The sequence below is a fragment of the Columba livia genome, chromosome 8, assembly GCF_036013475.1.
Source record: "Columba livia isolate bColLiv1 breed racing homer chromosome 8, bColLiv1.pat.W.v2, whole genome shotgun sequence".
Taxonomy (NCBI): Eukaryota; Metazoa; Chordata; class Aves; order Columbiformes; family Columbidae; genus Columba; species Columba livia.
In genome coordinates this window covers 20,148,572-20,165,371 of record NC_088609.1, presented here as the reverse complement: position 1 = coordinate 20,165,371, position 16,800 = coordinate 20,148,572, and the positions used below count along the sequence as shown (strand labels likewise).

Here is a 16,800-nt window from a genome sequence, read left to right as displayed (position 1 = left end):
CCAGCATGCATTTATAACATAGTAGTGTCTGATTTCCTGCATTTAAATGCACTGGTTGTAGTTCTTGTCTCCCTCTGAGGAATAATGGATACAAATCGTGAGCAGAATTTGCCCACATCTCTGCACTACTGGGCAATCCAGACTTTGGGATTGTTCTTTCTCTGCTGGCCACTAACCATTAACAAGCAAGTCAGAAGACCCTTGTGCCAGCTGTGGGGCAAATGGGTGATAGAAATACCACTAGAATAGCTCTTCACATCCCACTGACTTACACTTCACCTTACTGATCAATTGTTGGTTCGCAGTAGCTGGAAACGTTGATGTTTTCCTAAAAGTGACTTCTAAATATCCCTTTGCATTCTAGCCAGGCTTCAAAATATTCTGTCATTCAGTCCCATTGTTTTATCATTGTTACTCAGACAAATTTCCTTGTGCACACCCACACCCCTTGTTTCCCCCCCAATATTATGCTTTTCTTCAGCAATATGATTCTCAAATTCTCTAAATCAATCGATTTTCAACACTACTATGAAGAGGGAGAGCTTTAAACAGAAAAAGCCTTTGGAATATTATCTCTTCACTACAAGTATCTGGTTTTCCCCATGTATGAACATTGCAGAATATATCTTTAAGTCTAAATATGATATTATTTGTTCTTAAAGTACCAGAAAGCCAATAAGGAAACCATGCCTACATTGTATTAATAATTCACAAGGCCAAAGAAAGAGACAAGGTGAGAATTTTCTCAAATTCTAATTAAAACTAAGAGAACCAATAAAACCATTTGTTTAGTTCTAATACCTATTTTTAGGTGATAATATCTTCATGCTGTTGCTTGTTTAGTTACATTAGAAATTACACTATATGCTCAGCTGCAAAAAGACTATTGAATTGTATCTAAAACCAGGCAAAAATACCAGCTGTTTACAAGGGATTCATAGTTACTGTGAATTGTGTCTGTAAACAGTACCTGGCTCCAGTACAACATATCAGCACGCCTCAAAGGGAGCAAGCTAAACAAGTCAACACTTCATATCGTACACAGGAACCATTAAGCCACTTTCTTTGTCAGGTAAGAAACTTTCCAAGTCTGACAATGTAAATAACACAAAAGAATACACACTTTTCAACAGGTCCTTAGAAGAATATTAGGGAAGGAGAAAATAGAAAAGATAAAAATAAAAGAAATTTTATAAACATGATCACTTACCAGACCGACAGCTTTCTGCTATATTTTCCTTTCTGTGCACCTACTAGGAATTCTTAAGCAAATGCAAAATTCTAGAAATTTGAAAACACTTATCTAACTACTAACCAGTGAGCACTCACTGGTCAAAAGCTTTTTGCCACTGAAAGAATAATAGTCTGCCCTTGACCATTTCTGCCCATACTAGAGGAAGGAAACACACTCAATGCAAGTGCAATTTTTGTTGCAGTCATTACCATGGAGAGTTTACAACTTGTTCTCTATGGGATTTAAATAGAGTTTCTCAGAATCCTTGTAGACCATTTCCACAATATCCATAAATTACAAATTCCCAGCAATATTTATTGTGTCTTTAAAAGTGAACATAGTCTTGTCTGAAACTCTGTAGAATTCAACTGTCAAGTTTCATACTTCTGTTCACCTGGTTAGTGCATAGCAGTTCTATGAATAGACCTACAGCTCTTTAGTACTGGTGATGGTATGTTCTTAATTTTAGTATGTTTGTACTGAGGTGTAAGCTTAATTTGAACCTCCTGACTTAGTTACATGTAGGACAGTTGTTGATCATCTTTTAATATTATGTAAATAGACAGAGAGTTGCCTCTTTTTGTTTTTAATTCATAACACTAATATGTTTAGTAAGAATGACATGAGTTTCTCAGTCTCAGGAGTTCAAGAACAGAGACAGAAATTCTCTTTCCAACAGCGCTTTTGTTGCCTTTTGGGTAAATTGTAACTCAATCCAACAAATGTGGAAATACTTGGGTTTCTTCTGCATTTACTGGTGGAATCAGAAACCCCAAGCAAGTACTACTAAACAGGGAGGGGGTAGTCACAATTAATGCTCCTCAAACTTTTTTCAGCAGATTCTTCATCCTAGAGAGTTTTGTCAAAACTCTCAGGCACCCAAATTCCTAAAAGCTGTTCTCAAAGCCTTTCCTTTAATGGACAACAGAGCTAGGTAAAAGCAACATATCTTGATTTTTGGTCCACTTTAGTTCTGACACTCTAAGATTACTGTAGCTTTTAGGCTCAGGCTTAGGAATGCAGTGATTAAAGCTGAAGTCCCTGTGAAAACTTTGTGGTTACATCTTCGACCTCACCTTTCATGCATGTGATACAAGGATGCTGACATGTTCCTCTCTATGCAGTGAAGATCAGTTTGCTTGAGATGCATCTGGAATATAATTTTCTGGGCAGTTATTTTATGTGATTGCCAGAGTACTGTGACTTACTCTAAGAGATGGCCTCAGGCACCATCACTGCTAAAACTCATGCAGATGAGTGATTCTCAAGAGTATGCATCTTGACTGATCCATATAACTTCAGTTTGCACCAGCCTGTGTCCTTTTGATAACAAAAGCTCCACAGTTACAACTGAACTTACTGGTTTTGGTTAAGCTTGAGCTGCTTCTGAGGTTGTTGGCTATACATCTCCCATGGTCTGTTCTTCATATATTTTTTTCATCTTAGATGCTTAAAAGAAAATACAATATGATTCTAGCATTATGCTAGAAAGTGTAATAGTGAATTCTTATCATGAAAGCAACCCATTTAAAGGATATTTCAGTTTAGAATTTTCTCCCTCTTTATAACAAGCTATTTTGTTGCACAACAACAACAGATCACTTAAATAGAAGAACTGTTCGAAGTATTTTGAAATAACACAAAATCTCTGCAAAGTTCCATAATTCAACAGGATGTTGTTAAAATGAGTGTTCAGTTACCTTTTAAGTTTCCTCCCAGCCTCCTAAGAAGCCAAAGCCAGAGTGTCTTATAAACACTTATGTAAGAAAATGCCACCACTGAGCAGGTGATACAGTGATTCTATTATTCTGTTTTCTGTTCTTAACAAAACATTCAATATAGAATGTTAATATTTTTCCAAAGAATAAATGAAAAAAGCCACAATATCTACAAGAAATGCTCACTTTCAAAAAACATAGGAAGTGTTAATTATACTTGATTAAGTGTGTGTTTTGCCACTGAATTTGCTGCTACCTGTATTCCATGGGTTTTTTTTTTTATATATACACTACACTGTGTTACTGTGCAGGGAAGTGTTCCAACCTGCTTTAACAGGTATACTTCAACACACTGATGTTAATGCTCTAGTAAGGATTTGTCACACTGACTATATGAAAAAAAAAAAAAAGTTAAATGCTTCATCCATTGGTAAGTATAACAAGGAATCACTGCTTGAGGCAAGATACTCCTTGTGAAGTGTTAATATAGGCTGGCAAAAGGCCTCTCTGGGTATTGCTTCCTAAAACAGGGATGAGGGATTGACTGAAGTGTTCTTTTGTTCACCTCATTAGAGGAAAGGGAGAGGAAGAGAGGAAAAAAAAAAAAAAAAAACCACCACATAAAAAAACATGGAAGCAATATACAGGCAGAGAAGAAAGCCACAAAAGAGATTAAAATGTTGGGTGTTTTGAACAAAGTATTCACCAGAAACCTCCATCTCTGGAAAGAAAACTGATTCCTGGTCTGGAAAATGGAAAAATTTATATACTCTTTGTAAGTAGACTGGATGCACTGATTAAATAAATTATTTTTGTCCCCAATTTCTTCTGAAAAAAGCAAGAATATAAATACTGGTCAACCATATGCACCACAAAGAATATTCTGTATGTACATCTGAACACGTACTATGTAATGCAACCTTATCATACAGATAAAGCTGTAAGTTCAGTGACCAGACAGTAGTTTTTAGAATTTGTTAAAAAATTAATATATCGGTAGAGCAAATACTGACATTTTGCCAACTCTTTGAAGGACCCATTAATATCAGCTCCAAAATAAGAAGCCACAATAGCAAGAGGTTCAACCACCATGTCAAAGCTCAGGCTGATGTGCAGTGAACCATGTAGACGCTCCAACCACCAGTCACGTTAACAGGTTCTGGATTTTGAACCCAGTTTCATTTTGTGCATGGAGACAGGCCAGACTCCAGTGACCCAGGGAAGTGTCACATCACATGCCAGCTGTGTTCGAGGCACATTCAGTTGTCACAGGTTAATCATTGTCACTTCATGCAGCTACACATCACATGGTCTATTATTACTTAATGTCACTACACTACTACATGGTTTGATGAATTCTATTAGTAATTAGCACTGTTCACACAGTGACATTCAAATAAAACTTTTATTTTCACAGTGCATTCCTGATGAAGAGCCAGAAAGAGAAAATACCTAGGTTTATTAGCCTTACGGACTAGACACATTTTATTTGGGCTACAGCTGTTTTCTGTGCTTGTTGCTTTATTTCACTGATAACTACAAAATACTCATGACAAGCCAAACACTAAGACTAAATTCAGTTGTATGTTAAGAAAAACTGTTGCATCTCCTTATATACATTTAGAATGGAGAAAAAGGATTCCATGCCAAAAGCTAACACTGTCATTTGTTACTAATCTAGACAAAGTCAAACATTAAAAATATGCATTCAGACACCAGGCAGAATTAATCTTAGCACTAGTATTCAATAATTTGACATTAAAAGAGACTGCAGTCAAGCTGATAGCTTGTTTGCCACTGTCTCTTTTAAGGACAAATTCTAATATTATAGTACTCCTGCAAATTCTGCAAGAGTACTAAATGAACTGGTTTTGTTTCATAAAAATCTAGTTTCTGATGATTTGAGGGAAGAATGTTTGAAGCAAAGTAATTTATTTCTCAGATCTTCCATTCTTCATGTTAGAAATAGAGTAGAAAGACATGACACTCAAGCTGCCTTCCTTGTTAACATTCCCTGAAATCAATGCATATTTAAGGAAAGTTTGGATTTTGACAACACTGCATATGTTGCAGCAACAGTATGTTCTATTAAAAATAAACTTATAAACTGTAACAATGCTGTTTAGCTCATACATCCCACTGTGAACCAACTCTTAAGACTGTGTTTTTTACACTACTGTGAGCTAAATATGAGCCATCTCCTGAAGAAACTGTTTTAGTTTGCAAACATCCAAACTATTCACATATTTAGCAAGCTGCTACCTCTATGTTAGATGTTCCTCTTATTACCTTCTGTATATCTTTCCTCTCTATGTTGGTATAACATTTCTATGGGATTTTGGCAAACACCAGGAGTTGATTGAAGCACTGAACAGCTGAAAGGCAATTACAGAAAGGTAGTACAGCAGGAGCTCCAAAATAACATGTGTTATGTATCTTGAGCATCTTTAACTACAGATAAACCACCCCCGACACACGTTTAGCTAACCATATCTAATAACCTCCAGTGGTGAAGATTCTACAATTTCTCCAGACAGTTTTGCGTCTAGGTAGCTTGATATTCAGAAAACTTCCGTTAAGACTAAATCTCCTTGATGCAGTTAAAACGTGTTTTAGCCTGCTCTGTAATTCAGTTCAAACAGCTCCAGTTTCTTCATACTTCCTTGTTTGCAGCTTCAGGAATATTTTCAATGAAATTATATCTTACACAAAATTTAGTGCCCAAAGCTGGACAAAGTGCTTCAGCTGAAGCCTTTTTAGAAGTGAACTAAATGATTACTTCTTATTTTATAAATGATGTTTCTATTACTGTACACCAAGACAGTATTTACCTTCTTCACAGTAAAATCCTGGGAACTCATGTTCTATCCATTATTTGCTTTTACTTTTCTCCCTCAGTCCTTTAATACAGCACTGCTGCTTAGACAGAAAGTTGTCCACTCTTAACTGGTATAGGCAACTCTTTCCACCTGTAAATACAACTTCACAGATACTCTTATTTAATTGCATCCTCTTTTCTAAATTACCGATTTATCAGTATCTATCCTCCAGTCCACTCACAGCCCATGCTAACATAACATAATGTGAAAATATTTTAAATATATTTTCTAGACAAGAAAATGTAGTGTCTGTCAAGAACTTGTTTGTTGAGGGAAAGGTCACATCTGAAATGGACATCCCTGAGCACAGTATGAAACTCTCCCTATAGAGAGACTGAGACCCTCAGAGATTTGCAAGTGAAGAATGTGCATGCAGGGAATCACTGCTTTTGGAAGCTCCTTTTTTTCAAACCCCATACAGCTCTTTGGGATAACAGGCAAAAGAAAAAATGTGATCAAAAATATTTTCCATAGAAATTTCTTGTATACAAGTGTTTACTAGCATGTCCCAGCAGATACAAAATAAGAATGGGTTTGTGCATCTAGTCTTATTGTATAAATCTGAGGAGCTGCAATGAGATTCTGGTGCCAGGAAGACTAAGCCCACATTCCCATGTTCAGAAGAAAGCAGGAAAAAAAATTATGTTCCTCCAGAGTGTGAATCAAAGTTGCAAAGACTGAAAAGCTGTATCTAGAATTTGTTTTGACTACCTGTGCTTGATATTCCACAACCTACTCTCTGGAAAAAGTCACAGTGCCATACTGATTTGGAGAGCAATCTGCCTCTTAAGCTTCTGATTTGTGTTTTCACCTGATCATACTGGATACGCTTACACTGCTACACAATTGTAGAAACAATAAACTGCTCTTTTACAATGAAATATTAAGAGAAGACCTGCTATTGCATCCTCTACTTGGAATTGTCCTTGGGAACAGAGCAGTTGATATGATAGGTGAAATCTCATTCTGCCCTTCCCTCAACTATAAAAATTAGTTTTACCAAAACAAAAATCATATATGATTGTTTCCATGATCTGCCTGTATTTTTCTTCTATCCACATTAGCATTGCTGACGATTTATATACTTCAGTATACTTCAGGGATTGCGCATGTTAACTGATACCACACCTCAGTTGAATTTTAGAGCAGTCTTTGTGATTTGGAAGAAAAAAGAGAGAGAACGAATTAAAACAAGCCTCCCTTTTACCATGTACATTCAAGTGTTCTTTCAGCCAAAACACTCAAATTATATGACATTGAAGCGTCACACCCAAAACATTACAGAACACATAGTTCTAGCAAATTTAATCTTTCATCCGTCACAAACACAAGGTAGTCCAAGTTTAATGAAGCTATATTCAGAAACACATCAAATTGATAAAATAAAACCAGCCTACAAATTCCCCTGAGTTTGGGACTTCCCTCTCTTACATTAAAACAAAAAGTTTTCTATACCATTGTTACAGCCACCCTGAGTCTATCTTAAGCAGTAGGGAAGCAAAGGAGAAAAAGCTCCCAAGCCACTGTGTTCACACTGTATTTAACTGGCTTTTCTGAGATACCAACTTTAAATAGCACTTGACAGCATGGGGAAGTGAAAAACTCAGGATTTAAAAAAAAAAAAAATCTGGGAGAAATGGTAGAAAATATGTTTGTACATCACCTTGTAACTTAGTAGAGTGAGGGTCTCCTGGCATATTCCACATTATTAATAGCTTCCAAGCTACAGGGACACTGATCATATTAAAACTACCAGAGAAAAAGGTTCCTTCAATTATACCTATTTCCATTAGACTTAGGCATGAGTAAGAATTATAATCCTAGGAACAACATTGCATCTCCTTGAGGAAACCTTTTAACTGCTTTGGGAAAAAATGCTACTAACTGAAGACAGATTTTTAGAGTTATCTGATAGGACTGGGACCAAGTCCAAGGGTTCTTGATCCCTGTACTGTATTAGCAAAGTTTTCCCATACAGAAGCATTAGAGAATTTCTGTTTCCCATCCAATGCTATCAATAGACATTACAAATTTTGGGCGAGCATTTAGAAAATTTACCACACACCAGGCTGTTTCTAACATATATGGTATAGTATTAACATCTTACTACTTGTTCTATGATCTTTATTTCTGTTCTTCCTAAAGCCACGTATTATTTTATTAATACAAGAAAACAGAGTTCTGAAGGAAGCAAACCAGCCTCATGCCCCTTGGCAATCAGCCACCTCCAAACACGCCATTTGTTGTAACTATGAGTTTACTTAAGGTCAGATTGCAACATTTTAAAAATGAACTCATATATTTTCTGAAAAGCACATTACCAGGTAAAAAAATGTAACCCAGAAAAAGTCACCAATAACTTAAACACTTCAGGAAGCTTATTAAATGAAATCTAACTTTACAGTCATGTAAGCAGCCGAGATTCTTATAATGAATGGACAGAATACACTGCAGCAGATCAGGAATTATAAAACTAAATTAGAAACCCAAATCTCATTTGCTATAAAAACAAACGGCTCTGTTCTTAAAAGGAATTTGCTAAGATAATGCAATGAATCACCCTTCTGCAGTCAATTTCTGATTCTTAGTCTCTTCTATATTTCTATTAGCTAATCATGCATGCATCATACATTTCAGCAGTTTGTGAAAATGTGGATATCATTAACATCTTGTCTCACAGCTTCACAAAGTTAAAAATACTCAAAACTACCCTTCCTCCATATAGTGGATATCTAGGTAAAAGCTAAAATTCCATGGCAAATTTTAAGAAAGGTTAGGCAACGTGTTAACTTCTTTCTCTTAAACAAAGACATTCCAAGATTCAAAGCTGTATATGCCAGTGATGACCTTACCTGAATTTCATGAGAACAGCTACTACTGTGGGTTGCTAAAGCCCCACGCAATACATATACACACAGGACCTCTGCTGTCACTTTACCTTTACGCCTGCTACACTGGGTCTGGCCGAGATGGTGTTACCTTTCTTCACACCAGCTCTTACAGTGCTGTGGTTTAGATCTGCAACAAAAACAGTGCTGACAACACACTGATGTTTTAGCTGTTGCTAAACAGGGTTGCACAGCACGAAGGCCTTCTATGTTTCTTACTCTGTGCCCTCCCTGCTCAGTGAATGTAAGTTGAGAGGGGACACAACCAGATAGATGACCCAAGCTATCTAAGGAGATACTCCATGTCGTATTAATATAATGTCATGCTCAGCAACAAAATGGAGAGGAGGGAGTGCTTCCCTCCATCACTCAAATGGAATAAGCAGTGATCTCTGAGCAGAACTTCTTGAATTTTGGATAAAATAGTAATGTAAGGCTCTTGGCAGCACAGATTGTAGCAACAAGACAGGAGTTAATTTACTGCAGTATCAATACAGTTGGTGAAACCGTATGACAGCACTAGAGCATAAATTGCATATTTGCTAAAGTTTTGGTAGTACTGATTACCAAACAGAAACAATCATTTTTGCACTGAACAAAGTAAACAGAACAAAACCTGCATCCAGTATTTTGTGAAAACAAGCCCCACTTTTTTCTGTACAGCACCTCTCTTGCCTTTAGCAACTGCTGAAACCTTGAGAATCAACCTGTTTCTTCATAAGCATCTAGAGTTTGCCTATGAGGCCATGAAGAAAGATATCTTGCTTGGCATAATTTTCATTATTAAAGTTAGATTCTTTTTTTTTTTTTCCAAGTTCGGATTTGGAAATAAGCTTCCAAGACTTACAACTGAAAAAAATATTCAGAACACAGTCACAAGTGGTTCTTATGCCCTAATTATAGTGCTTTCTCAATTTCTCACCCATCAGAGGATACACATCTCACATATAAGGGGAAAGAGAACGTCTGTGACTGAGTGTGATATTGTTAACATGACAATTTAATTAAGAAACACTTTTGCATCTTGCATTAGATGTGACTCTTAGTTATGTGATATGTTCATGGGTGACAGGAAAATTATGCCTTACATCTGCAGAGATGTGTAAATGCATCATTAAATGTAACCATTATCTGTTAGAAGGGCAGTTCCACAAGAAAATCTCTGCTACTGAAAACCAGAAGGGACACAAAGAAACAACACTGCAATTGTATCATCACTGACCTTGCTGAATTAATTTACCTGTCCAGAAATATTTTTATAAATATATTAATAATGAATGTTATATTGTAAAAAAATGCATGAAGGCATTACCACAAAAAGGTTATAAAGTAGCCCATGAAATTAGACATAGACTATATTTTAATATTTGAGCTCAATTCAATCTGAATCTGTATGTTAATTCACAAATGACAGGGGAGCAAAGCAGAAGATGGAAGAGAAAGGACATTGCTATGAAATATGACACATAAAAGGAAACTTTTTAAGAACAACTTTTTTTTCAATCGAAAAACTACGAGTGTCATCTTTGACAGACAAAAATCAACAGTATACTGTTGGTTATATATACAGACCTATTGCACAATGTTCTCTATGGCTAAAAAACAAAAAAACCCCACACCACCTTCCTGGATGTGGCAGAAGTCAAAGTATCCTGAGAATAAAAGGCTCTCAAGCAAAGCTATACTATCCTATTTATATTGACAGCTCAGTTTTACAGCTAAACAAGGATTATAGAAATCTGGGAAACCAGAACAGAACATTATCCACTCCTCCTCACAATGAGAAGGCAGTTAGACAACAAAAGCACAACCTTGATACTAGCCAGCTACGCATTTGGACACATACCATTAAACAAAAAAAAAATTAACCAGTTTATTATATTTAACATATTTACAAAATAGTACAAATTAAAGTACTGTAACTCCATTATTGCATGACAACAAAACTTCCATACAGGCAAAAGCAGCACATGAAAGAGACACTCCAGATATTTAGGAAGTCTTTGGTACTCAAAATATAGTTTAAGATGCAGCATTAACTTAACCAATATAGGGCATTAAACACAGACAACGACGTGTTAATATATCCACAGAAGTAAATTTAGCTATGGCTTCCATTCTTCTCAAAGGCTGATTACTGGACTCGGGAATTGCTTAGAAGCTTTACAGCAGCTTTAGGATGGAGAAACTACTCAAAATTATTCTAAAGCCAAGCTGTTGAAAATGACTGATGTATATCTCAACTCATATTGAATTGAACTGCCTCTTCTCAGAACTATATGACAGCAAAGCACTAAACACTTCACAGGCCTAGAGCCTATTCCTCTACCCCTTGAGCAGGCAAAACTGTGAAAGAATCAACTTTGCCTACTTAAGGAATATCGGATCAGGCTCACAACAGACAATAAAACTGCATGGCAAAACATGATCAACAACAGTATACCCTAGTCTACACTGCTGCACACACCATTTACAACATATGTTTTATGCATAATATACATATTTACAAATGCTCTCAATTGTTCTGTCAAGTAATATACTCAACACAATCACAGTTTACATAATTTTGAGGTAAATTCTTGAAAAGTTAGAGCATCAGCAGAATTTCATCTGCAACCCTGAATCTCACAATTGGAGGATTTCTAACTAGAAAATCCTCTCTTTCACCTGGTCACCAGTGTGTGCCAGGTGTAACAGATGGGTAAGAAGGTTGCAGAGATGAAGGGGATTACTGTGAATCCTCTGTGCTATGCTTGGTTCTTCCCAATGGCCAGGAGGCCAGAAAGAAACAAAGAACACTGGGGACAGCCAAAAGGAATCTGAAATGTGCACTGCAAGATTCTGCTCTGTGGATGAACAGTGGATGTTAGGTTACTTGTAGAGTGGGAAAAACTGCAGCGTTAAATCGTGCAGTGTCTATGCACAGTAATTGCCTATGTGAAAACTGGAGAGGGAAAAGCAAAAGATAGGAGGTGAGACATGATAAATTAACTTTCCTGATTGGCCAATGTTACCCTAGAAAGAAAATGCATTTCAGAGCTTTATTTTCTTAGAAGTTTTCAAGCCAGGTAGGACATTATCTAAATAGTCAAACCTGCATATCTGAAGACATCACCCACATCTATTTTCACTTATAACTACAGCATTTCCGACCCTCCATAAATATATTAATACACTGCCTCATCAATGGGTGGACACCATTTTACAAGGCCTGATGTTTTAAGCTAGCTAATCTAGACACATTTTCCCTTGTGGATATGCATAACACTGCAACAAGACCACTCACTCATTGCACTGCTGTTAACGTCCCAAGGAACAAGAGAGGAAAGGGCACAAAGAAGTCTGGAAGTTTCCCTTGCATTGTCTCATAAAAGCACAAAAGCCAACAGAAACTCCTGTCTAACTCTGAAAAAGCAACTCAGAGTTGGAAGCATTAAAGTTCACCTGAATCAATCAAGAGTCAAGATAAGCAGTTTTGTTCTTAAGAAGAGACATTATCTTGCATTAGTACATTCTCCTCTAGAATACAATATTTAATGTTAATGCTCAAAATTTTAAAACTCATCTTGTCATGACTATCCTCAATCGCACTTTCACGGTCAGCTGCTTAAATGAAAAAAACTCACACAAAAAGCCTTTGGGATGACAAAAAAGGATTTCACAATTCCACTTTGTGGATGCTTTTTCAAGCAAAACCACATCACTACATCTTTTTAAATGCTGTTTTTAAACAAATTGTTAGAAGATTTAGGTAGGACCTCAAAGTAGTCAGTTAACTAATTATATATGCATAAATGCTACTCACGTTTACTACATTCATATTTCCTTCAGAATGTTTTTGTGAGTCTAAAACTGTTTGTAAGGTGATAAGTAAAGTAGTTTGATGTTTCGAGACAAAGTCTACTGACTATGCCCACTGGAATGACTGAACACTGTTTTCTGCATTCAGTGATAAGGAGTAATAAACCTTCATCTCCTTGTACCATCACAGACATTAGCTAGAAGAAAAGAGACTTAATAAATATTCAGCCACAGCTACTATTTGCAGTGTAGTAGGGGGTGAAAGGAAAAGGAGCATAAAGAAATTTGTTTTCCAGAGATCTTCTGGGAAGGTGAGGTTGGACTTTGAACTGATCCCCAGTGGTGGCAAATCGGCAGGTTGTTTCTTGCACAGCTCTGGGCAAGGTAATAATCTGTCAGCACAAACTTCTGTATAAATCCCAAGATTAAGACTGGAAGGTTCAGACAGACAAAAATGCTGCTGTTTAAACACTTAACAAGACCAGTAACACTTCGAAGATATTAAATTTTTACAATCCCTGAAAATGCTCGTCAGCAGAGGAAAGTTTTAATTCATTCGTCTTCTTCAACGTAAGTTGATGGAAACCAGCCCACCTAAAAAGAGGAAAAGCAGAACAAAATAATACATGAGATGAACATTTTTTTTCAAATGGCTGAACCAGGCAAAACAAGAATGGACCTGTTCAGTAAATATAAGATTACAACGACAAACTTGACTGAACTGCCACAGTTAGGGAAAGTACCCTAAAATCAAAGATTAAGTTGCAGATATGATGACTTGCAGATAAAATCCTCCCCGCCTCCCAAAAAAACAAACAAATGAAAAAAGCTTTTGCCCAAATTGGAAGCCTAAGCATTCAGGAAAAAAAAAAAAAGCCAGGAAATAAAAAGAGCAGAAGTAGTTTTACTACAGGCAGGATGCTGCTATTTTTTTGAATAAGCAGTTAAATATTTAACAGGCTTCAGTCAGGTCCAGGGAATCCTCTTACAAAGGAAATAAGGACTTATTTGATTGCATTACATGGAGTTAAATCCCATTGCCACCAACAGGAGTTTTAAATAAGACAGAACTGGAAAGCAGAGTCCAGTGTTTTACACTTCATAAGTTATAATGTGATCTCCATTCTGAAATTAACGATGGATCAAATAAGGATTATATTAAGACATACAGGAAAGCAATGTCATATTTCTTATTTTCTTATCCATTCACTGTAGGTTTTTCACTTAGACTTCTTTATACCTAAGTCAATTTAACACTCACGGAAGACCTCAAAACCAAACCTAGAGCATGACTGGAAGGAGCAACTGCATAAACTTTGTTTTAGACTACCTTCCTAAAATATGCTCAGAGGTGGTCTTATGATCTCAGGTCTCGGCTGTGAAAGCAATCTGAAAGAGTGCTAGTATATAACAAGTTGTCCTTTAGGATGTGGATAGCTCCATTAGAATGAGATGCTGAGCTTTCTTCACATGTAAAATGTATTTAAGATGACCACTGTTTCTTCTGCTTCCCTGGTTCTTGTCTAATTGACCATCTCAATTTATATCATAACCAGGCTGCTGTACATAAAAAAAAAAAAAAAAACATTTCTCCACATTGCATAAAGCAGTAAATCTGGACATCAACTCAACTTGCAACTTTCTTTTCCAGCCCCCAGCCAATCTTTCTTCCACTTCACATTCTTTGACCCTGCAGCTCCTTTAGATATGGAAACAGTAGCCTCAAGCACTTCTGATTAATCTGCATTAAAGAGCAGTATACTAATATTGAAACAATATAGCTGCTATAGGTCAAAACTGAAACTTGACTTCCATGCAAGTCTCAGAGTGCAATGTGAAGTGAATTTGTAAAAATCCCTGCTATATGTGCCATTTCATACGAGCCACCTTTTTAGAGATCAAAGCAGCAGCCTCCTATTAAAAATGTCTGGCATATAGGTGTGAAAATCATTCTGTGTTAAACTGCTAAACAGGCTTCCATGGCACCAGGAACCTGAGCTTTTGACCCCAAATACATGGGTGCAACACAGTTCAAGAAAGTTCAGCTGTAGCTGTACTTTTAATCCTGGTTATTTTCCAACCATATAATCTTGCCCGAATATTCAGCCTGGCAGGTCACATTAAATAACCAATTAATGTAGGTGCTGGGAAAGCTGCCTGGCAAGAATTCTGCCTGGCTCCTCTGAAACACAGATGAGAACATGCTGTATCTTGTGAATTTCAACATATAAAGATGGTTTATGACATAGGAACACACGTTATTTTTTTTACAAAGTCACTGTCAGTGAAGGTAGAAATGAGACAAAGAAAAATTACATCCTTACCCTTCCATTTACTTCACCTCTCCACCAGCCATTTGCACTCATCTTTGTATAAATTTTCACAACATCCCCTTTCAGTAAGGACAGTTCTCTCATGTCTCTTGCACAGAAGTCATACCTGGCTATGGCAATGCCAATCACCTTCGGGCTTAGCACTGAAATGAGACAGATGTTTGCATTATTGGGGTTTGTTAACTGAAGGCTCCTAAAGTAATGTAAATAGCAGTAATGTAAAATATAAAACAATGATTTCATAACAACATACAGTTGCATTAATTTTATGCATATGTGAAAGCACCTGCACTACACATATCAGGAAGGTTTAAACATAGGTGAATGGTGTAAAAGTTTAAGAGAGTTTATGTGATATTTTTTTTTTTTTTAAACAGTTATTTTTATTCTCAGAAAAGAGTAAAACTAAATAAACTGTAAATAAAATACCTCTCACCCCAAAATTCCTAAATACATTTGCAATTATTATATGTTTGTGGTTCATAACAAAACTTGTTGCCAGGTACATGTATCAACATATTTTACAGGTCACTGGTTTCTTTCTATTAGCATTTACAGTTGATTTAACTTTAAACCTCTAATGAAGCAAAACGAACAGAATAAGGTCCTGTTCTTTGAAAAACAACTCCCAAGTTAAATATTAATGCACTTAAAATTGGAAGCTAACACCAGCATGGGCAAAAAACAAGTTAAAAGTTTCCACAGGAAATTTGTATGGATCATTTGTTACAATCTGCATGAACATTAGTTGATATAAATCTACTAATTTTAGGAGTTTTTTCTGTAAATCACCAGTGAATTTGTTCTACAAAACTTCTCATGAAGAAAAAAATCCTTACAAATTTTTTCCTAAGCTTCAGTGAAATTAATAGTTAAAAATATTAAGCTATATCAGGACGCAAGCATTTTGCAAATGTAAAGTCCAAATATTTTAAGCAATAAAAAGTTGTTAAATATCTTTTAAAAAGAAAACGTGAAAAAAGCCTCATTTCAAAAATTAGTCCCTTTCTCCCAAACAATTTATAGGAAATTATGTTTTTAACCCTGATGCAGGATATCCAAACTTGCAAAAGAAATCCTGGACTCTTCCAATGAGAGGAAAGTGGGCATGACACCTAAGAAATAAAGGCCTTTGATCTGAGCAGTTTGGAAAAAACTAGTACTCTATCAATTTATTCCAGTTGGATTATTTGGTCAAAGCATTCTTTTTTGATTTTTCATTTAATGCCATTTTCTTTTGCAGTTGTTTTACTATACAAGTCACTGCAGACAGGAATCTACAAGCACAAGTAAGCTTCCTTCTGAAAAGATTTGAGAAGATCATGATGGTTGACTTGATACAATGTACATATTATAATTTCTTTTTTTTTCAGAATCGTTTCCAATTTCTTAGAAATTCACAATCATCTTTAGAAAATACCATTAAGATTCTAGTTTTACCATTGCCTTCAACAATATCATAACTAGTTGCCTTTAAGTCAGGAACACAAAACATGGCAAATAAGATAGAAAATCTTTACATTTTCAGCTCTGCTCATATTTAAGATTTCTTCTGACCCTACTGGGGACAGTTCATAGAAACACAGACTTTTGCATAATAGTATTAAATATATGAAAATCACTATATTTCAAATATTTTTTTAGCTTACAGAGACAATACAAAAAAAATATTTAAAAATAACAATGAATACTATGTTTAAATTATTATTACATATATCACAAAAAAGGAATGGCTAAAAAACTGTTTCGGCAACAGATTATACCCTCTTTTATATCATGCCAAACTTTAGGCCAACATTTCAGAGTGCTTATGCAGGGTATGCTTATCAAATTCTCAATACAGGATGCCATATGAAAGAGAAAAACTATCCCAATTTAATGCTTATATTTATAATATGAAGTTGTCATTAGAATCTACGTGATATAGTAACTATATTAAAGTTCAAA

At 35.9% G+C, this 16,800-nt stretch overlaps 1 protein-coding gene across 5 annotated transcripts in view; it reads right to left on the bottom strand.

Moving 5' to 3' along the window:
• Positions 1-10,567: 10,567 nt before the first annotated feature.
• Positions 10,568-16,800, bottom strand: part of VAV3 (vav guanine nucleotide exchange factor 3) — a 170,561-nt gene continuing 164,328 nt past the window's right edge. For all 5 annotated transcript variants that reach the window (XM_065072455.1, XM_065072454.1, XM_065072456.1 and 2 more), the window contains 2 exons: positions 14,845-14,996; positions 10,568-13,114 (listed from right to left, as the gene is read on the bottom strand). In XM_065072455.1, coding sequence (XP_064928527.1) covers positions 13,073-13,114; positions 14,845-14,996 — 194 coding nt within the window. In that variant the 3' untranslated portion in view covers positions 10,568-13,072. The remainder of the gene's footprint in view (positions 13,115-14,844; positions 14,997-16,800) is intronic.